The following is a 22,161-nucleotide window of genomic DNA, read 5'->3' on the forward strand; positions in this document are numbered from 1 at the left end:
CAGGGTCATAATCATTCACCGGCTGGATTTAACCCATAACCATCTGATTGATCGATATAAAATAAGACCCTGCTAAGAAGTTGTCAAGGAGCACCATCTATGCAGCTGTGATGTAACTGCAGCAGTCAAGATAAAATAGCACTGCTGCCATCGGGGGGCTACTGCACCTGCTCAGGACAGAGATCTAACGCTGTTGCGGTCGGTCTGTGATAAACCTGCTTTAACTGTACAGAGGAGGGCTGATTTCACTGTAACTCTGATGAAGGTTCACCCTGCTGGAGCAGCCCAGGGCAGGGGGAGGATGGTGAGGGGTATGAGGTCATACCAGAGAGGGGCGCCCCATGCATGATGATGGCGATGCCGCGGCGGTTTCGGGCGGCCTGGCCCTCAGGCGACAGGTCGATGCCCATGTGTCGGGCGATGGCTCTGGAGACGGGATTGGCTGCCAGCTCACCCACGCTGACTAGAGGTTTACTGTCCCCTGCGTCTTTAGCCAGCTCTGTGGAGACAGAGAGACAGCGAGCTATAATCACACACACACACTAACCCTAACCCACGCTGGCTCAGTGTCTGTGGAGAGAGAGACACAGAGGGCTATAACCACACACACACACACTAACCCTAACCCACGCTGGCTCACTGTGCCCTGAGCCTTTCGGCAGCTCTGTGGAGAGAGAGACACAGAGAGCTATAACTACACGCACACACATACACGCACATACACACACACATGCACATACACACAGACACACACACACACATACATACAGACTCACACACATACACGCACGCACACACATACACACACACACATCTACAGTGTCCTTTACAGTAGTGTGTTTATGTGTTGTTTAGTAGGTGACACTGTGTAGTGTGTAATGCTCTGTGTGTCTGTGTGTAGTACCTCCACTTGTGGTGCCCTCCTTGGGGGGTATTGTTTTGTCGTCCTCAGTGTGGTGGTCCCCTGTCTGGGGGTGCAGGGGGGAGCATGCCCCCTCTTCCTTCCCCCCACCCCCCGGGCTGCCCCTCTCCTTAGCTGAGCTGGGTTTCGGCCCTGTGGACACAGAGCTGGCAGTCAGGCCAGACCTCTCAAACAGCAGCTCATTCTCACTCTCACTGACATTACACTACATTACATTATTGGCATTTAGCAGACACTCTTATCCACAGTGATTTACATCGGTTACAGTGTTTTTACAATGTTATTCATTTATAGAGCTGGATATTTACTGACACAATCGTGGGTTAAGTACCATGCCCAAGGGTACATCAGCAGTGCCCCAGCGGGGAATTGAACCTTTCAGTTACGAGTCTGGCTCCTTAACCACTAAGCTACACTACCGTATGGACTTCCTCACACTTCCCTACTTTTATGCAAATGAGGTACACGTACCCTCCTCCTGCTGCAGTGCATTCTGGTCTTTGTAGTACTCCAGCAGCTCTGGGGGCAGCATCTCCCCTGGGGCGCGGGGGGGCAGCAGCAGCATGTTCCTGGCATCGTACCCCTTCACCACGCGCAGGATCTGGGACAGGAAGAGAAACACAGACGGGGAAGAGGAGGCAGAGGCGGAGGGATGAAAAGACAGACAGTTCATTTTGCTTTCAGCAAACAGAATGAATTATTTGTTTGAGGCTCCACATAGTCAGAGCACTTAAGAGACTCCACTGCTGTAGAGGCTGCTGGGAAGAGTGACAGCAGACTGCGGCTTCATGAACTGCAAAATGTGCTACCAGTGTTTGGAAAATCACAGTGAGTTACTGAAGAGAACAGTCTTTTCTCACACAAGTCACATGATGACAGGCTATGAATGGCTTGACCCGTTACTGGTATACATGAGTCCTCACTCTCTCGAGATTCCTGAAAACTCCCTTTTACACAGGGTAACACATCACCTTACAGTGTAAGCCCAGTCACTTATACACAGGTAACACACAGGTAACAGCCTCACACTGACACACAGGTAACACACAGGTAAGCACCTCACCTCTTCCTCCTCCAGGTACTGCCTGTCGTACTCCAGGGAGTAGAACTCGATGGGGAAGGGGCAGGGATTTCGGACCAGCACCTCCCCCTCCTCACCCGCGCTGTAGGGCAGGGCGGGGCCCAGCTCCAGAATGGGGGTGGAGAATTCCAGCCGGGGCTCCTCCCCCTGCCCCTGAGCCAATAGCAGGACACGCTGAGAGCTCTGCGCCACGGTTACCACCAGCCGCTGACTGTACACCCTCTGGCAGAGGACAGCAGAGAGGGACACGGTGGGGTTACAGAGGACTGACCTTCCAGCACGTTCTGCCCCTGAAAATAAGAGCTCCACGGACTCCACTCCACCTTTTGCTCACTGCATTTATCATTGTCATTATTATCAGGAGTGGTATTTACAGTCTGTTGTTGTACTTCAGGGTGAAGGGGCTTCTGACTCACCTTAAGCACAGCCAACAGGTGATGGCAGTGAAACAGATGCAAACAGAGCTCGCTGTGCTACTGCGACGTTCTAACCGCTGACCATCTCTGCTTTCATTCATGCTTTGGTCCTGTGCCTACAGTGCTGCTACTTTAAGGATGATTATCCATCTGACCTCACTGGCCTTACGGTGGGGGGTGGGCCAGGGTGACACCTGACAAAAACCCAGACCAAGGGCCTGGTGACATTGCACCATGGGTGGGATTTACCCAGAAGCCCATGGGTTTCCTGCTCCACAGAGGGGCAGGAATTCAATCAATCTGCTAATGAACCTCTAAGTACTGATTTCAGACCTGCCATTGTCAGCAGTTGTTTTACCCTCCAGAGGCTAAATGCACGGTTATCAATTTCTTGCTAAAAGGAAAAGCAGCTGATTGCACTGAGGCTGTTTCTCATCAGTAGATAATTAAAGTTTTGACTGAACTCCGCCCCGGGTGTCAGAGCGGCTGCCTCAGAAGGCCTTTGGATCGCTCTGCGCTGGTGCTGTCGGGGAGACGGTCTTGGTTTCAGTGTCCAGAATGCCCTGCTCTATCTGTGTGCCTCTTTAGAAGAGGAGAACAGAGAGGTCTGATGTTACAGGATTAGTTCAGCATGACATTACAGAATTACAGAGGGCGCGAGGGTTCAGATGGCAGGCGTTACAGGCCACTAACAGAACAGAATAAACAGGGGACACTCATAGGCAAACTGCTCTTCCTGTCCAGGGGCATCAGAGATATGCTGCTGAATTTGATCTGAAGCTTTAATTGACTCAAAGCTGAGTGGGGAAGTGGGCCTCTGCCAGGTTTAGGCTGCGGCAGCTCTCTCTCTCTGTCTCCCTCTCTCTCTCTGTCTCCCTCTCTCTCCCTCTCTCTCTCTCTCTCTCTCTCTCTCTCTCTCTCTCTCTCTCTCTCTCTCTCTCTCTCCCCCTCTCTCTCCCTCCCTCTCTCTCTCTCAATTCAGGTTCCATCTGAAGGTGCTGGAGTGCTGTATTGGCATGGCATAAGACAGGGCTGCCAAAGCTGAGGTGACAATGGACAACAACAAACAGCAAATAATTATGCAGATGCAACCTGACAGCTTTTAAAGTTCCCCTCTCCCTCCCTCACTCTGCCTCCCTCGCTCTCTCTCCCACGCTCTCTCTCCCCCTTGCTCTTTCTCTCCCTCCCTCTCTCGCTCTCTCTCTCACTCTATCTTTCTTCATTTGCTCTATCAACCTTCAACAATTTCTCTTTCTTCATCTCTCATATCTCTTTCTCTCTCTCCCTCTCTCTCTCTTTCTGTCTGAAAGGTCGATTCTCTCTCTTGTTCAGTTTCTTTTTCTGTCTCTCTCTCCATTATTGGCAAACCAGGTCTGAGGAAAACACAGAAAGCTAAACCTGCTCACTGACCTGTACACTGAATGAAGACAGTCAAATCACAACAAATGCCTGCCATGATCATCATGGCTACAAATGTTATCACTTTCAGGGAAACCCAGACGTGCTCCAACAATAAAATATTGCTAATCAATCACCATCCCTGAAACCCCCAGTGAAGGTGAAAGATGCCCGTGCTGAGATAACACTGCCTGTGTGAGAGAGCGGGGGTGTGTGTGTGTGTGTGTGTGTGTGTGTGTGTGGGGTGGGGGGGGGGCAGTAGCAGGGGCTCGGTAGTTAGGTGGGGTCTGATGGTAATGTGTGGAGTTCTGCTTGCTTTGTCTCTCTGGGTGCTGTGCACAGAAGCTGACTGATGGGTATATTGAGCAATAAAACGTTCTTTGGCGTGACCGAAAGAAAATGATTTATTGTTTCTTTTACAGCTACTGCTGTCGTTAAACAAATGGGGCACATACACACACACACACACATAAACACACACAGCTGCCACTGAACTCACTCTGAAAGTGGAAGAGTAGGGCAGAGTGGGATACACAGAAAGGAGAGCCAGGGAAAGATCGAGAAAGAGAGAGATCAATAGATACAGGGAAAGACAGACAGAGAGAGAGAGAGGGATGAACTGTGCTCACACACCAGTCTTCAAGATTCTCATTTTCCAAAACACGTTTATCCTGAAGGAGCAATTACACAAACCCCCTGAGAGAGGAGGAGAGCCGAGGAGAGCCGAGCACAGCGGTAATGGCGGGAGCGTGCGGGGCATCCGTATCCGCACCTCATCCCCTCTGTCAGCTCACGGGGCCCTCGTTTACAGACGGCCTGTCACTCTGCACGCAGCTCCTGACCTGCGCTCCGCGCCTGTATCGGCTCGCAGTGTTTTTCCTGCTGCCTCCCGCTGTCGGCTGTTACTTTGACTGCGGCGTCTGCTCCTTACGACGGCTACATACAGTGTCGTATTTTTTCATGCTGGTTAAGAGGACTGAATTGAGAGAATTTAGAAACAGGGAAGAGATGGTGCTTGGATGTTTGTACGTTGGGGGACGTTCGGGGGGGCGGGGCGGGGGGGGGGGGGGTACAACAACGCAGACACAGCAGGTGAAAAGCGATCACACCCCGCCCCTCCCCCCACACCGGGCACTTACCCCCTCAGCAGGGCTGAACTTGACCTGCACGTTGACCCTGTCGCCAGGCAACAGCAGCCCGGCCGGGGGCAGCATCTGGAACACCGCGGGGGGCGCGGGCTGCTCCTGCCGGGCCTTGCGTCTCAGGTGGGGGGGCACGTGCTTGTCGATCTGTGGGACACAGCGGCCGCAGGTAATGGAGACACAGCCATTACATGCTCTATAAACCGGGAGCTCACAGATGAGCCGTTCACACAACCTTTATGGGCGATAAAGTCACTGTGAGACACGAACCTGCAGAAGAATACAGCACATCACTGCCTGCGGAGAGGACAGGCGGCACTTCACACACCTCCCACTGCAGCTGGGCCTTTGGATGCAATTAAGCCACAGCTGATCCAGCGAGGGGCTACCCTACAGTACACCTGAGGTACCTGGTATCACCACTAGATGGCAAAAAAGCACTAATTAGGGGATCAGCGAAAGAAGTCCAGGCCCTGCAAAAGGAGTTCTCTGCCTGCTCTCATTCACCTTATGAACTGACACATGACTGTCTAGCATGTAATCCTGCCTCAGATTCCTGCCTGTATTTATATCTCTCTGCAGTGTGCGAGCTCCCCTCCAGCGGGCGCTGTCGTGCCCCCAAGCTTTCTACCTTCTTCTTAGGCCGCTCCTCCTCTGCCACCGCCCACTTGCAGGGCACCGGCTCCTGATTGGACAGCTGGATGGTGATGACCTGACACTGCCCACACTGGATGGTGCCGAACTGCAGCGTATCCGTGGAGATGGTGAGGGTGGGCATGGTGACCAGCGCCCGCAGGCGCACCTGCACTGAAGGACCGCCCACCACCTGTCAATCAAACATGAAATACAGATTTAACCCTTTCTGTGCAGACGTGCAGCTGGGGGCGTGATGTACAGCAAATGCAGGTAATCAGTAGGAGCAAAGCCTGAAGGCAAGACAGGACCACAGATATCTACAGCAGCAGGTACTCAGCAGAGAAGAGGGGAATGTGCTTCTCTTAAATGGCTAGAAAGGGCACCACAGCCCTGCTAGCCTGAACAAAAGCTCACTCCCGTCCAATACACCCCTAAACCCCCACAGTACCCCCCCACTCTCTCCTCTCCCCCACCTGGATGGGCATGACTGTCTCCACCGGCCCCAGCTCCAGGTTGGCCCCGTACGGGTCGAACTTCACCTCGAAGGTTTCCGTCTCACAGTATGGCAGGTTCCTCACCCTGTCGAGCTCCGCGCTGAACCCTGAGGAGGGGTCAGAGGTGAAGAGGTCACGGTGGGGTCACACTGTTTCACACTCAGACAGTGACACTGGGGTTACCTGGAAAGGCCTGGAGACAGTGCTGAATGACACACCTGCTGGAAGACACTCACCTGCCTCGGCCAAGAGGCGGCGGTCGGCTCGGAAGCACACAGACACGGGTCCGGTGTTGGTCACTTTGACGATGTGGGTCGGCACGCTGCCGTGGATCACACAGCCAAAGTCCAGCAGGTACTCAGGTAGAGTAAACCTGGACAACAGGCACAAGGACACAGTGACAGAGACAAACAAATCACATACCAGCCCTGTGGGTCAAAGGTCAGCTACATCACAAAAAGAGAAAACGGACCTGAGCTGAGTCATCGTCAGTGGGTGATAAGGCCAGGCTCGAGCTCGGGCCGCAGGGCTCAGCCTGCTCCTGAAATAAGCACTTCTACCGACTGAACCACACAGCAGCCCCACAAATAGCCTTGTTTTGCCACTGGGCAAATTTATGCTAAATCAGGACAGGGCTTTGAAAGCTCACTTGGGGCTGTAGGGGAAAGAGGAAGCAGTGTTTTTTTGGTGCTGGGGGTTAGAGGAAGCGGTATTTTTGGGGTGCTGGGGGCAGGATGAAGCAGTGTTTTTGGGGTGAGATCAGTGGTAAAGCCCACCTGCTGAGCCTCTTGCGCCACCTGCTGCTGGATGTGGGCGTGTCGCTGCTGTCCTCCTCCTTCCCCTCCACCTGCAGCTCGGCGTTCTGCTTCACCAGCAGCCTCTCCACCTCCATCTGCAGGAGGGCGTCGTACTGCGCACACACAGGGACACGCGTCACACTGCGTCACACTGCGTCACACAGCAGCCTCTCCACCTCCATCTGCAGGAGGGCGTCGTACTGCGCACACACAGGGACACACGTCACACTGCGTCACACTGCGTCACACTGCGTCACACAGCAGCCTCTCCACCTCCATCTGCAGGAGGGCGTCGTACTGCGCACACACAGGGACACACGTCACACTGCGTCACACTGCGTCACACTGCGTCACACAGCAGCCTCTCCACCTCCATCTGCAGGAGGGCGTCGTACTGCACACACACAGGGACACACGTCACACTGCGTCACACTGCGTCACACTGCGTCACACAGCAGCCTCTCCACCTCCATCTGCAGGAGGGCGTCGTACTGCACACACACAGGGACACACGTCACACTGCGTCACACTGCGTCACACTGCGTCACACAGCAGCCTCTCCACCTCCATCTGCAGGAGGGCGTCGTACTGCACACACACAGGGACACACGTCACACTGCGTCACACTGCGTCACACAGCAGCCTCTCCACCTCCATCTGCAGGAGGGCGTCGTACTGCGCACACACAGGGACACACGTCACACTGCGTCACACTGCGTCACACAGCAGCCTCTCCACCTCCATCTGCGTCGAGTGGAGATGAAACTGCCACCACAGTGCTCCACCAGGACCGCTGTTTACAGGACTTTATGCCCATTGTAATTCCACTGTAAGGCATATAACACAGTGTGTTCTTCATGTTAAAATGCTCTGTTTGAGATTTTGTTTGGCGGTGTGTTGCTGCATGTGTATTTTGCGGGAGGGTGGAGTGAAGAGGGGGTGGGAGCCCCCCGCAGTGGGGGTCTCGGGGGGAGCAGTTTCGGGGAGACTCACGGTGGGGACGTAGTCATCCACAGACAGGTCCCCCGCGCCGGTGGTGGGGCGGCTGGGGGTGTCCTCCCTCTGCCTCTCCCTCTCCACGGCCTCTCTGGCCTCCTTCAGCACGGAGCCGTACCGCTCCTCCTCTGGACACAAAGGGGGGAGGTGCAGTCAGAACAACTCCAACCCACACCTCTCCTCTTTCACATCCCTCCCTCTCCATGTGAGAGAATATGGGGAAAAAGACTTTAAACAGCCAATGAGAGTGAGGTACGGGATTCTAAGGGGCAGGGTTCAATCTACATTAGTACCAAACTGTGACTAACAAATAAACACAATAAAGTGTTGCTTTCAATAGAGGCACAATGCATTACATTTGTTCTGGCAACACCTGAATGTGCAAAAGCATATTTGTGAAGAACAGAGACAACATTTGCATTTGACTGTGAGTTAAAGTTAAGATGTTGACTGACAGGCATTAAGCCCAGTCTTTTAACCATTCGTTTGGCACCTCCTGCCACACATGATCCCCATCACATGACCTCAGGTGCAACTCTAAAAAAACGAAGGGTGACAGCTTGTGTCATTAGGAGACTTTTGGAGGACAGCCAGGCCTCATACCCAGGATCCTGGGCAGGTCCAGGCACACCCTGGGGAAGACGCCCTCCCCTTTCAGCGTGATGGTCTCCGGCTCGAAGAAGGACACCTGGAGGTCAAAGGTCGTGTGGAAGACCTCAGGTGTCCCTGGGAGGAAGTAGACCGTCAGCTTCTGCTCCGCCTTCGCCTCTATGTAGCCCTGTTACGACCGACAGACAGGTTTAGCAAGCACACAAGGTCCATTTCAGACACATATCCTCTTGTTTACATTCTTTGCATGTAATTTTCAAAGGAAAAAGGCCTGTTGTTCCAGCAGACATGAAGTGACTCCACTACTTCTTAGGCTATTAGCGTGCTGCGTTAAACCACCTCAAGCGTTCTGGGATATGCTTCAGCTCTCCTTTCACATTCACTGAAAATGAAAGTTAAAACTGCATTATGAAACTATATTAAAACCTATTCTTCAAAGACAGTGACCAAGGTCTCAGTACTTTTTTCCACAAAAAAATTCTCAATGGATCTTTTTTCAATTTCAGAAATGAATAAAAACACTTTCCAGAGTGAATCTTTTAACTTAAAAAAACCCCATAATCTTCCAGCTGGTCGGTTTATGAAACAAACCAACAGGCCTCATTAGTGTGCAAATATTTCTGTCAGTCCTTGAAGCAAGTGACTCAGTCACGCAAACATTGATATAGTCCAATAAGTTAACTGAGAAACGGACTCGCCAGGCCCCCAGGACTGCTTTATGTTTTTAAAGTCTTCATGTCTGCATATTAAACCCCCCCCCCCCCCCCCCCCAAACACCCTGCCTCCCCGGGTGGGGGTCGGGACTGTCGTACCCTGTGGGGAACGACCAGCGGCACGCCGGGCAAGGGGTCCCCTGAGGATGCGTCCTGTGACCCCAGAAGAACGGTGAACTCGAACCCCACTTTCCCTGTGTTCCTCAGAGTGACCTCTGCCTCCCCGACACGGTCAAACAACTGCAGAGAGAGACGGGGGGGGGGGGGAGCGAGAGAGAGAGAGAGAGGGACAGAGACAGAGACAGGGGGAGGGAGAGAGAGAGGGACGGAGAGGGAGAGAGAAGGAGAGAGAGAGGAAGAGATGGGGGAGACAGAGAGAGAGACAGAAAGAGAGGAAGAGACGGGGAGACAGAAAGAGAGAGAGAAGGAGGGACGGAGGGAGAGGAAAGGAAGGAAAGGAAGAAGGTAAAGGGGAAGGAAGCAGGAGAGAAAGAGATAAAGGAGAAAAAAGAGGGAGGAAGAAAGGGAGGCAAAGAAAGAGAAAAGGGAGAAAAGGGATAATTGTCAGAAAAAGTGACAGGTAGAGCGGAGAAAGAGAAGGAGAGGAGACGGAGAAAAAGAGGGAGTGTGGGCAGGGGAAGACCTTATGAAACACCTTATAAAACAGTAAGAAATAGAGCTGATTTACAGCAGAGTTAAGTCAATAAAGGAGGGACTCAATGGTTCATCCTTCACTGTGCTGTGTCACCCTTCACAGTGACTGACACCAGCGGGGTTCATACAGAACAAAGCCTCTATCAGACCCTGGGGCAGCAGGAACCAGGAACTAGGGAGCCCAAAAGCTGACAGGACTCCTGGTCCCGCCCACTGCAGGTCCAGCCAATCAGGGAAAAGTGACAGGTATGAAATTTCTTCAGAAAGATGGATGCTGACGTACTGTATCATATTCTTTTATTACAGGATAAAGCCTGTTGCAGAGACTTCTTTTTGATACTGGTGTTGATTGTCGTAATACTTGGCAACGTATTATGAATCGGGACTCCAGTCTTCAGACCATACGTTAGAGGGGCATTTAAAAAACATTAAAAAAAAAAGACCAACATTGTTTCTTCTGAAGCAGCTAGTCTTCTGAGAATTTTATGCTTTGCTTTTTGTTTTCATACAATAAGACAGTTTTGACCCAAACAAGCAGTAATGACATTACAATTATATGGTAAATACAATTATACAGAGCAGTGATGTCATGTTGTGCAGGGTGAGGAGAGAAATTTGGGCAGCTACAGGATGTTACAGTCCTGTGGTCCAATTCTAAAAGGGAGGGAGGTTTACTGTGGCGTGGCAGCTCTTCACACAGAGGAAATTATGTTTCATTCGAAAATGGCAGAGGATGTGTCTGAGAAGCTATTTGGCTGATAAAATCCAATCTTAGTTGATATGACATTATCGCTCTGAGCAGACCAATCAGAGCCAGCTTCCCGTTCGGGCAATAAGCCGGACAGGGTTATACCTCCACAGAAAGCGCTGGAGCAAACACATTCTCGGGAGAAAGGTCTGCTCTTAATGTTCCTCAGAGTGCAAAGTATTTATCTTCCATGTGTGCGGAGATTAGTCAGCCAAAACATGAGGTCCTGACTTGCCAGAGGCCTAAAATAGCTGTTTTTTAGAAAGTTCCCATCGCCAGAGTTTGAAGCGTTCGCTTGCCGAATGACTCATTTGAGAGATAAGCCCTTCTGTGTATCCTGGCTTTACTGAATGAAGTCAGGCAACAGCAAGCACCAGAGAATTTCTGAGTGATTGGCTCTATTAGATAAGAGCACATATTTGAGATGGCCTATCAGAAGGTAAATCAAAGATTAAAATACTTCATACTTAAAGAAACATTGGAGAGTGGACTTTTGGGCTGTCCACCATCCTGTTAGAGAAGTTGTTACCTCCCAGCTTCATCTGACGGGCTTTGCCCCCTTCCCAGTCCTGGTTAGCTGCTGAAGCACTGCTGTGGACCTGACTGGGGCTCTAGGTCCACCAGACACAAAGCCAGCAGTGGGAAGGCGGTCAGAACCTGAAGTCCTCAGATCTAGCTCCCAGCTCCTGGTTCCTGCTTCAGGTGTCAAACATAAAGAAGCCCTTGCTATGGCTGCTGACCCTGATCCTGCCATAGGAATGAGGTGAACAGTCTGAGCATGTCTCCAGGGCATGACCCTGTAGCATTTGGATTTTGTCAGGAGCTACATTTCCCTTAAACTGGGACCCTTTACCTTTCTGGGCCTCTGCATATCTCTTTGGATTTTTGGACATTTCTGAACGTTTAGGTTTTGAATGTGCAGCAGGGTTTCTCTGCTCACACAGATCACATGATCCTGTAAACATCCTTCAGTGTTGCCTGATCAGGAGCCGCGCGTGCCATTGGTGGGCAGGGGCAGGTGTGAGGGCGGGGCCGTACCTGCAGGCCCAGGTCGATCTCAGTCCTGTCCAGCGTGTAGGTGAGCAGGGAGGCCTCTCCCCTCAGGGGGATCTCGTAGGTGGGCCCGTCCTCCACCTGACACAGTGCCAGCACCTGGCTGCTCATGTCCGCGTGCCCGTAGAAGGTGAAGGTCACCTGCTGGCTCTCACCTGGCTGCAGGACGCCGTGGAGCGGCAGGATGTCAAACACCTGAACCCAGGAGAGACACGACAAACAGCTCAATAACGAGGAGTGATGATAACTAATACTGTCTATAATGTTAATACTGACCAATACTGACACACAACGGAGACATACTGACCAATACAGACACACAGCGGAGACATACTGACCAATACTGACACATAGGAGACATACTGACCAATACTGACACACAGCGGAGACATACTGACCAATACTGACACATAGGAGACATACTGACCAATACTGACACACAGCGGAGACATACTGACCAATACTGACACACAGCGGAGACATACTGACCAATACTGACACACAACGGAGACATACTGACCAATACAGACACACAGCGGAGACATACTGACCAATACTGGCACACAGTGGACACATACTGACCAATACTGACACATAGGAGACATACTGACCAATACTGACACACAGCGGTGACATACTGACCAATACTGACACACAGCGGAGACATACTGACCAATACTGACACACAGCGGAGACATACTGACCAATACTGGCATACAGTAACACTCTGAGAGTTTCACCTGTTCCACTCCTACGCTGGGATGCTCTCCAGGGCTGCGGCTCAGGGCACTTTGGTTCTGATCCAGACCTTGGGCCTCCTGACTTTGTGAAGTCTGGCTGCAGTCTTGGTTCTGATCCAGTCCTTTGGTTGCTTGGCTTTGTGATGTTGGCTGATTTTCCTGCCCCAATAGGACACGGATTTTTCAGATGTCAAGAAGCGTGGCACATTTTGAGACAGAACTCTAAAACCCGGGGGAATATGTTTCACGCATTTTTTATATTTTGAGTTAGACAACAGAAAGCGCATTATTCTCCATCCTGCTCTGGCTTTCTCATTTTTTCTCTCTCTCTATCCCTCTCTCTCTTTTAAAGGACATGTTTTTCATAAAAGTTATTCATTTCGGCTTAAAGCATGCGAGTGGAAACTAATGTTTTTACACATGTGAAAATGTGCTTGTACAGGTAAATATATAGTCGACCGGACAAAAAGAGACAAAGAACTGCAGGGGTGTGTGGCACGGAGGTCTGGGTGAAACAGAAGAAGGGGGCATGTTTTAGACGTTTTAGATGTTTTAGACGGAACACTTGGCCAGAAGGCTGGGGAAAAGGGAAAAGATGGGGTCTTAGAGAGAGTGTTTATGACAGCTTCAGCTGCACACACGATGGATTACTCTGTCCTTATATCTGTTTGTCTCTGGGTTTCTGATCACAGTGTCACTAGTGGGAGCCTGCCAGAAAGTGACAGCAGGTGTGGGTTTGACTGTACTGCTCTGTGTTATTGGGTTACTGGCGTAATAGTTTTATTTTCAATCTTTATCTTGGTCTTCTTCTTGTTTATTGACATTCTCTCTCTCTCTCTCTCTCTCTCTCTCTCTCTCTCTCTCACCTGGATGAAAGTGGGGGCACTGTGTGAGGGGGGTCTGTCCTTGGGGGAGCCCCTCCCTTCTGTCGTCTCGTTTTCGGGGTCCCTCTTCTCCTCATCCTCATCCTCCAGCTGCACTTTGGTGAGCTCCGTTTCCCTTCGGAAGAAGACCCACACAAAAATGGTCATTCAAACACGCGTTTACTCAGTAACTGTGCATTCAAAGGAAATAATGAAAAAGTTAAGATGATAATATGGAATAATATGCACGAGGGAGAAAAACAAAAAGCAATACTGGACAGGTGAGACAGGAAACTGCAGGTGTGCAGTATGCAGGCCTCTGGCCCGCCTTAGGAACTCCAATAATAAATACACAAAAATACTTACACCCCCCACCCACACTGCCCCCAAAACCAACAGTTTATAAATTCACCACCTCCTACTGAGTAGGATACCAACTCAATTTAAACTCCTGGGCCTCTTCCCTAAACTTTCTTTACCAACCTGATGCATACCCCCCTGCACCCAACCCCCCCACCACCATATCTGCCCAGTCTAGCGCTCCCAGGATGACCCCCAGCAGAGGATCGATAGCCTCCCCCCACCCCCCCACCTCTGACAGACCACTGCCCCCTCCCCTGTGCTCCTCTCTGCCTGATACTGTGTGAGTTCTGCATGTTAGAGTATCTCCATCACAGACCTCCCCAGATGACTCTGTACACTCCTACACTCTGTCCATGCGTGTTATTTAACCCGCACTTCACTCTGGGTGGTGTGTGCAGCGCATGTGCACCATCCTTCCATCTCATAAGTAAAATGTTTATTGCCATTAATATAAGCACTGCCATTTGTATAATATATCTATTTTATTATAACTTTTACACCATGTTATTGTTTCTCATGTTATTACTTTGATATGTATTTAATGTGTTCTGCCATGGCAACCTTGGCGGTTACTCTCGATAACATCTACTGAGTTGATTGATTTATTATTAATGTGGTTAGTAATAATAATAATCATAACCGTGATAAACATCATTATAATAAAGAGAGAGAGAGAGAGGGAGGGAGAGAGAGAGATAGAGGGAGAGAGAGAAAGAGAGAGGGAGAGGGAGAGAGAGAGGGAGAGAGAGAGAGAGAGGGAGAGGGAGAGGGAGAGAGAGAGAGAGAGAGAGAGAGAGAGAGAGAGAGAGAGAGAGAGAGAGAGAGGGAGAGAGAGGGAGAGGGAGAGAGAGGGAGAGAGAGAGAAAGAGAGACAGTATGAACTGAACTGAACTGAAGTGAATTGACGGCAGGGATGCTGCAGCCACAGAGCCAGTCTGCTCTCAGAGAGCGGCTCCATTCAGGGCAGACAGCATTGAGCAGCGAGCGGGAATCTCCCCTCACAGAAGACCCGTCCAACAGAAGAGTGTGTGACACAGCTGCTGTCATTACACTGCTACATCACCCCTGGCTGTCACAGTGCTCCCTCCCTCTCTTCCTCCGTCTCTCTCCCTCTCTCCCCCTCCCTCGCAGGAAAGGAGGGTTCTCAGCTCTCTGCAGTGGAAGCACAGGGAGGTAAACCTCTTCAGCTGACACCATTATTAACTGAAGTAACGGGCAATTAATGTCTCCATCTGTAAATGTCATGATCTCAACAACTTCATTTGATACTAACAGCAATTCTATCCCGCTTATTCAGTAATGCTCCTCAGACTGGGCTTGGCTTTGCAGGTGACCAGCAGGGGGCAGTATTGTGTGAGGAATTTGGGCTGATCCAGGCTACAGAGAATACAGCTCATTAATGTCCCTCTCGCATGTACAGTGATAGCTTATCAGGGGTAATTCATTCACACTACAGCATCCCAGAGGAGTAGAGACCACCTCCTCACAGCCCCTTTCAAAAAGGTAAATGCAAACCTCAATGCAAAGGACTCAGTTGCATGCGCGCACACACACACACACACACACAGATGCACACACACACACACACACAAACACACACAGATGCACACACACACACTCACACCCATTCACTCACACACACACACACACACATACACACACACACACACACACACACAGATGCACACACACACACAAACACAAACACACACAAACTCTATTTTAGGTGAGCCTAAAATAGGACAGTATCTTGTGCATAGATTTAGTTGCTTTTACATTATTAAAAAGCATGTCCGTTTAAATAAGAGCCAGCCATGATCATCATTCAGTAATCTATCTGTGTCTGACATGGACTTACTATGATAAAAACACCCAGGCAAATGTGGAGCAGGATCTCTTTACTATTATCATAATCACAGGGTTTAACCCAATCTTAGTTACGATGTGTTTATTGAGAATTTCATGACTGCGCTGTAATGCTACAGTACTAATTCAGTAAAAAGCAGCCAAATGCACACGGCTGCTCGTTAGTAACACTGAGGAGGCCGTTAATGATCAGAAACACGAGGAAACAACTTCAGGACGATTTTCAGTTTAAAGGTGAATGCTGTGCCTATTTATCACTCACCCCCTGCAGTCCCACGTGACTCGCAAATGCGTGCATCTCTGCGCATCTCTGCGCATCTCTGTGTGTGTGTGGCTGTGTGTGTCTGTGTATCTGTGTGTGTCTGGCTGTGTGTGGCTGTGTGTGTGTGTATCTGTGTGTGTCTGGCTGTGTGTGGCTGTGTGTGTGTGTGTGGCTGTGTGTGTCTGTGTATCAGTGTGGCTGTGTGGCTGTGTGTGGCTGTGTGTGTGTGTATCTGTGTGTGTCTGGCTGTGTGTGGCTGTGTGTGTGTGTGGCTGTGTGTGTCTGTGTATCTGTGTGGCTGTGTGGCTGTGTGTGGCTGTGTGTATCTGTGTGGCTGTGTGTATCTGTGTGTGTCTGTGTCTGTGTCTGTGTGGCTGTGTGTGTGTGTGGCTGTGTGTGGCTGTGTGGCTGTGTGTATCTGTGTGGCTGTGTGGCTGTGTGGCTGTGTGTGTGTGTGTGTGGCTGTGTGTGTCTGTGTGTATCTGTGTGGCTTTGTGGCTGTGTGTGGCTGTGTGTGGCTGTGTGTGGCTGTGTGTGTGTGTATCTGTGTGGCTGTGTGTGGCTGTGTGTGTGTGTGTGTGGCTGTGTGTGTCTGTGTGTATCTGTGTGGCTGTGTGTGTCTGTGTATCTGTGTGTTTCTGTGTATCTGTGTGTTTCTGTGTGTCTGTGTGTGTCTGTGTGCGTTGTCTTGCCTCCTTAATCCCCTGACATTCCAAAGACAAGCCGAGGCGGAAAAAGCAAACAATTCAAATACGTAAAACTGACAGCTCTGTGAGAACAGAGGAACTCATTATGCTCTTTGATGTAGTCCAGGAACCTCAGTCAAATTTATTTCATTAATCCAATTTGATTTAGTATAGTATAGTTCTCTTGACAGACTGTCACAGAGCATGCCGCACAGAAATGGTGTTAGGGTGGATAGTTATGGTGGATAAAACATGAAGAACTTGGACAAAAAGAACACTTAGCCGGTGAAAACAGAACACAAATCACCCACAGCAATTAAAAAACCTCAGTCCCCCAGTCTGTTTCTAAAGGCACATGCAATCAAAGGAAACCACTGCCTTCGTTTCCTTCTGAAATGACTGGGTTGGTAAAGTTTACACTGAGCTGCAACTTCCGTTAGCCAAAGACACCTTTTCCACTGTGACGATGTGGTGCTTACAGTAGCTTATGAATGATTTCAGTCTTCAGTGTTCAGTAGACGTGAGACGATACATTCAGCTCACTATACGATACATTTCGTGAGATGGAGTTCACAATATTAAATTACTTTCTAACAAAATAATCTCCTGAGACACAGCACTGATAAGAAAACAAAAATATAACACGATTGAACGAGTTCTGTTTTCAGTTTCTTTCCTTTCTTCAGATATCAGACTAACTGTTCCAGAATTCATGGTGTACCACGGGTTACAGTGCCATATCGATTTATCAAATCCATAACTGGCTGAACTCTGCTTCATAGAGTCCACATGAAGTAAGAAGAGAGACTTAAATCAACAAGCTGTATACGCTACACAATACTGCCAATGAAAGTAGTACCTAGCTTGTTACAACACTTACAGTAACTTTCCTAACATTATCTAAATGGTGCTGCTGGATTTGCCAGTGAACAAGCTCACAAACAACCTGGCTTTTGAGAAATTTCTATTTCATAGGCTATTAACATTTTATTACATTAACACAGTACAGCTGCTGGCTCACCACAAGAACTACTTACTTCTCAAAAGAACAAGATTACGTTTCTTTAGTAAATTAACCTAGCTCTTAGTGATGTCGCATGGATCAGTTACAATATTTACGCTTGTGATTGTGCACTGATATTAAAATGATGTACGAAAATTCCACATGCTCATGGTGTATGAACGGGAACGCAAACTGACCGGACAAAATGGATCGAAACTAATCTATAGATGTAGCAGTTTGTCATGTTGAGGAGCAATGGACGTTTCCAGTAAGTCATTAAACACTCCACTGATGTGATGTTTTTTGTGCAAATGACATTTTAGCCAGTTTTAATCTAACTCACATGGTAATATGACTTTGAGCCAACATTTTGTCATTTTCTGATTTTGTGAAATAGGAAATTACGGCATTTTGTCTCTTGCATAGTGTTCCGTGTGTGAAATTCTATGAAAACTGATTCAGGTGTAACTCTTACACTTGTGGAAGCTTCAATAGCTCAGATGTGACACTACAGCTGACTATTCAGTGTGAGATTCTGCAGCACCTGGCTCAGGTGTGATTATGAGTTACAGTGCTGGTGTGATTCGCTCAGGTATGATTCCAGCTCCTCTACACCTCAGTAAGTAGGTGTGATTTCCTGTGTGGCTCTGCTCTGTCTTAAGGCCCTCCTATGAAGTCAGCCTGCCTGGGAGTGGCACTATGGTCCGATACACGGGGTGTGTTCAGACCTATTGGAGTCCATCCTGATGTCTCCGTCTCTCTCTTTGGGTGGGTCCCACTGGTTGTCACCCTGTCCCTCCCTCCCCGGGCCACATCGTTCTCCCTGGGTCGACTGCCCGGCAAACCTGGAGAAACAGAGTTGATGCCATGGTTACCACTTAACGGACAGCTAAGAACTGCAATTGGCTCAGATTATTCAGTCCACCAGCCCCGCCTTCCCAAGCTCTCTCAGCTGGAAAGCAAGCAAAAAGAAAAACAAACATCGGAGTATGAATAACAAGGGCAAGTACTCTCTGCACGTTTAATTACTTGTGGGGACTTAATTAGTGCCAGAAAAAATAAAGCACAAAAACATAGCCTAGAATCAGAGGCTGCTTCTGTGCTGGTGGTCAAGGTCTCCCGCTCGTTAGGTGTGATGGAGAAAATGAAGAGCTGAGAGTGATTAATGAGCCCCCCCCCACCCCCGGAGCACTTCAGCCCGCGAGAGTGCAGCATTGATTAACTGAGCCGAGGCTGTGGCATAGGCCGCGAGAGCCGGGAATAACCGCCAATACCGTACGGGCAGCCGTCTCAATGCCGCAGAGACTCAACGCCGCAGAGACTCAACGCCGCAGAGACTCAACACCGCAGAGACTCAACACCGCACCTCCGTGCCAAAGGGCCGCACACATCAAAGGCGGAGAGGAAAACAACACAAAACAAAATCAGTGCTTGTAAACAGAGCCGATGCGGCGGTTATAAAGACTGCATTTTCAGTGCAGTGTGTGACGCAGGGTCACAGGTTCCCAATGTGGTCTGTATGTGCTGTGGTTCATACGCAGGGTCACAGGTTCCCAATGTGGTCCGTATGTGCTGTGGTTCATACGCATGGTCACAGGTTCCCAATGCGGTCCGTATGTGCTGTGGTTCATACGCAGGGTCACAGGTTCCCAATGTGGTCCGTATGTGCTGTGGTTCATGTGACCTATTATATGACCTTACACACCTGTACTGTCAGCTGCTCTGGATGGCAGTGTTGATGCTGATGTCATCCTCTGTGGAGGAGTCTGTAACTCTGCTACGCTGCTCCTCAGTGCCACAGAGACCTGTCTTTCCCCATACATTATCATAACCATTGTTACACCCACAGATCAAAGAGCAGATTTGATTCTTCATTCCTTATTGAAATGCACTGACACACACCAGGCACATCAGCACTGCATAGCAATTCCACTTATAGCAGAGCGAGACTCAGCTCTGCGGGTGGAGTCTGAGCTCTGTAGGGTGAGTCTCAGCTCCGCAGGGCGAGTCTGTTCTCTGTAGGGCGAGTCTATGTGTATTTGCATGCACAGGTGTGTCTGTGCATGCGCTTGTGCATATAGGTCCGTGTGTGTATGCATATGTTTGTGCATGTGCGTTTGCATGTATCTGCGTGTGTGTATGTGTATAAGCATGTGTGCACATGTGCATGTGTGCATGTGCGCATCTCCTGTACACGGTGCAGATACAGACCCCTCCCCGGGTCTCTGCTGTGAGTCTGTTCTGACTGCTGCTGACTCTGAGCACGGTGTTTGAGTAATGCCGTCAGAGGGAGAGGTGTGGACACCAGATGGGAGGGAAATCTGAGAAGAACATCAGTGGAGGGAGAATGCTGATCCAGTCTTTCTCCTCCTTCATTATTAATGCCTTCATCCAGGAGAGAAATGGAGTGAGAACCTGACAACCCCCCACCCCCTACCCCCCGCCTCGCCGTCTTTCAGGAGGAGTGGCTTGATGTGCAACAGCAATTGGCATGCAGCTTGGCACGACGTAAATTAAGGAGAGGAAAAAACAGCTTGACAAAATGCTGTTCTAATTGGGTAGAGCTCCTCTCTTCAGTGGCAGCTTCACATCGCCATCTGTCTGCTGCCAGTTGGGTCTGACTGAGAGCCGCTCCCCTACTGCGGTGCAACAACATTCACCACTTACTCTCATTCAGAATGCCAGGGAAAGTGCTGTTAGAGCACTGAACCTTCAGTCACTAAGGGGTTAATGTCACACTGAGAGTCACTCCACCATCTCTAAAAGAAATACAGACCTTTTACACTGAGAGTCACTCCACCATTTCTAACAGAAATACAGACCTTTTACACTGAGAGTCACTCCACCATTTCTAAAAGAAATACAGATCTTTTACACTGACAGTTACTCCGTCATCTCTAAAAGAAATACAGATTTTTTTTCTCCTAGCTGGCATCAAACTGAAGTAAGATAATACTGAAAATGACTTGGACAGAATTGACTTTAACACACAGGCTGTGACCAGGAAGGGGTTTCCCATTGGCTGGAGCATAACAGTGGATGTGTTTTATTGGATAACAGCCAAGGTTCTGCCTGGGGGTGTGACAGTGATTCAGAATGTCGCAGTGGATGCTGTTCATCGATCAGAGAGTTACAGTGGGTGTAACCTCCCGGTCTGAGGGGGCACGTTTCTCAGGTACAGCCCTGTGTAACGGTGGGTGTGTGTTTGCCTGTGCAGAGTGTGCTCCTGAGAGGGCTCTGTACAGGAAGATTGATGCAGAGGAGGGGGTGGGGCTCTGAGCGCTGAACCTCGGTATTGATCCCTGGAGAGCGAGTCGATGAGCGCTCGCCTCTAACGATCAGCCCCGCATCGACAAGGCCAAGTCGCTCAGGTGTGACGCTTTGATTGGCCAAGGTCAGCGGGTGGCCAGGCCTGCAGGCAATTACAGCGCAGAGGAGGAGCTGAGGACCGCTGCACAGCCGCAGGTAATCCCCCGGCACCGCCCCATTCCCCACTCCTGCAGTTTAACCCTCTAACACCTGGCAACCGGGCCTCCCTGCGGGTCTGCCACTCTGACAGGCTTTTACTGTAGCTCTGTACAGTCAGCTCCCGCAGCACTCTTCTTTTACACAGTAAATGAAAGCATTTACGACACAGCACTGTGGGCCTCTGTTATTCATACAATCTAAATGGCTGTTTGGCCCAAATTCCTCCAAATAAAACACATCCTGTACAGAGCCTGCTTGGAGCCTGCATGGAGTGGAGCCCCTCCCACTCACCGTGATTGGTGCAGTGAGCCAAGGGGATGCTCCTCTGTGCTGCAGCCAGGAGGGGGTCTGCCTCCGCCCTCCTAATGAGGGGATACCCCTGGAACACAGGGCTGTGAGCTGGGGGCATACAGGGAGCCCCTCTCTGATGTAGTACTGGGTTCTGTTTGGACAGTCCATACCTGATGTACAACTGATTAGACAATCGTTACCTGATGCGATACTGGATCCTGATTGGACAATCGCTAGCTGATGCGGTACTGGGCCCTGACTGGACAATCCCTACCTGATGCAGTACTGGGCCCTGACTGGACAATTCCTACCTGATGCGGTACTGGTCCTGGTCCAGCAGGAAGGCCCAGCGGTAGGCGACGGGCAGCGGGCTGCAGTTGGTCATGGTCACATGGCGCTGGGTCTCGGTGTGGTTCAGCACGCAGCCGAAGTCCAGGCTGGTGCTGGAGAAGCTCAGGTTTGGGAAGTGCACCTCACCCCTCAGGCCCACTGTGTCCCGCTGAGGATGGTCCCGGTACCGCACCTCCAGAACCTGCTCCGCCACCCGGGTCACGCTGTCCCGCCGGAACCAGGGGTTGAAGCGCACCCACAGCTCCACCCGTTCCCCTACACCCAGCACCAGGGACTGCCGGCACAGCGGCATCATGGGTAATTACCCCAAACATTCAAACACATTCCACAAAGAGCTAAAAATACGACCTAATGTTAGTAATAAATCTACTGCCTCAAAATCTGTTTGCAAATATCAAATGTGTTACAATGAACAAAAACATACTACAGTGTGTTGTTGATAATCAAAATGTAATGATATTCATTAGTTCTGCATATGGGAGCAGCAGTTGGGCGATGATGGAAGCTTGTGAGCTCCAGGCGATCTTACTGCACAATTTAACCATGGCAAAGGCACAGGCAGCAGCAACACACACCGCCCTCAGCCATTCTAATCAAGTCAAATAAAAA

The 22,161-nt window shown here is 50.1% G+C and overlaps 1 protein-coding gene and 1 long non-coding RNA gene across 2 annotated transcripts in view; both read right to left on the bottom strand.

Annotated features, from left to right (window-relative positions):
• hydin (HYDIN axonemal central pair apparatus protein) overlaps positions 1-22,161 on the bottom strand; it is a 118,242-nt gene that overhangs the window by 31,385 nt on the left and 64,696 nt on the right. The window contains exons 23-39 of the mRNA XM_036544188.1: positions 21,512-21,826; positions 21,202-21,272; positions 13,266-13,398; positions 12,400-12,558; positions 11,645-11,854; positions 9,304-9,444; positions 8,486-8,660; positions 7,880-8,010; positions 6,866-6,999; positions 6,326-6,462; positions 6,069-6,196; positions 5,591-5,785; positions 4,957-5,106; positions 1,986-2,225; positions 1,394-1,523; positions 905-1,054; positions 326-499 (exon numbers count right to left, since the gene is read on the bottom strand). Of these exons, the coding sequence (XP_036400081.1) occupies positions 326-499; positions 905-1,054; positions 1,394-1,523; positions 1,986-2,225; positions 4,957-5,106; positions 5,591-5,785; positions 6,069-6,196; positions 6,326-6,462; positions 6,866-6,999; positions 7,880-8,010; positions 8,486-8,660; positions 9,304-9,444; positions 11,645-11,854; positions 12,400-12,558; positions 13,266-13,398; positions 21,202-21,272; positions 21,512-21,826 (2,773 nt within the window). The remainder of the gene's footprint in view (positions 1-325; positions 500-904; positions 1,055-1,393; positions 1,524-1,985; positions 2,226-4,956; positions 5,107-5,590; positions 5,786-6,068; positions 6,197-6,325; positions 6,463-6,865; positions 7,000-7,879; positions 8,011-8,485; positions 8,661-9,303; positions 9,445-11,644; positions 11,855-12,399; positions 12,559-13,265; positions 13,399-21,201; positions 21,273-21,511; positions 21,827-22,161) is intronic.
• LOC118787858 lies at positions 12,484-18,221 on the bottom strand. Its single transcript, XR_005005395.1, has 3 exons — positions 18,171-18,221; positions 13,266-13,398; positions 12,484-12,558 (listed from the first exon to the last, which is right to left on the bottom strand). It is a non-coding gene; the product is annotated as an uncharacterized LOC118787858 (long non-coding RNA).

Source organism: Megalops cyprinoides, chromosome 13 (assembly GCF_013368585.1).
Source record: "Megalops cyprinoides isolate fMegCyp1 chromosome 13, fMegCyp1.pri, whole genome shotgun sequence".
NCBI classification, from domain to species: Eukaryota; Metazoa; Chordata; class Actinopteri; order Elopiformes; family Megalopidae; genus Megalops; species Megalops cyprinoides.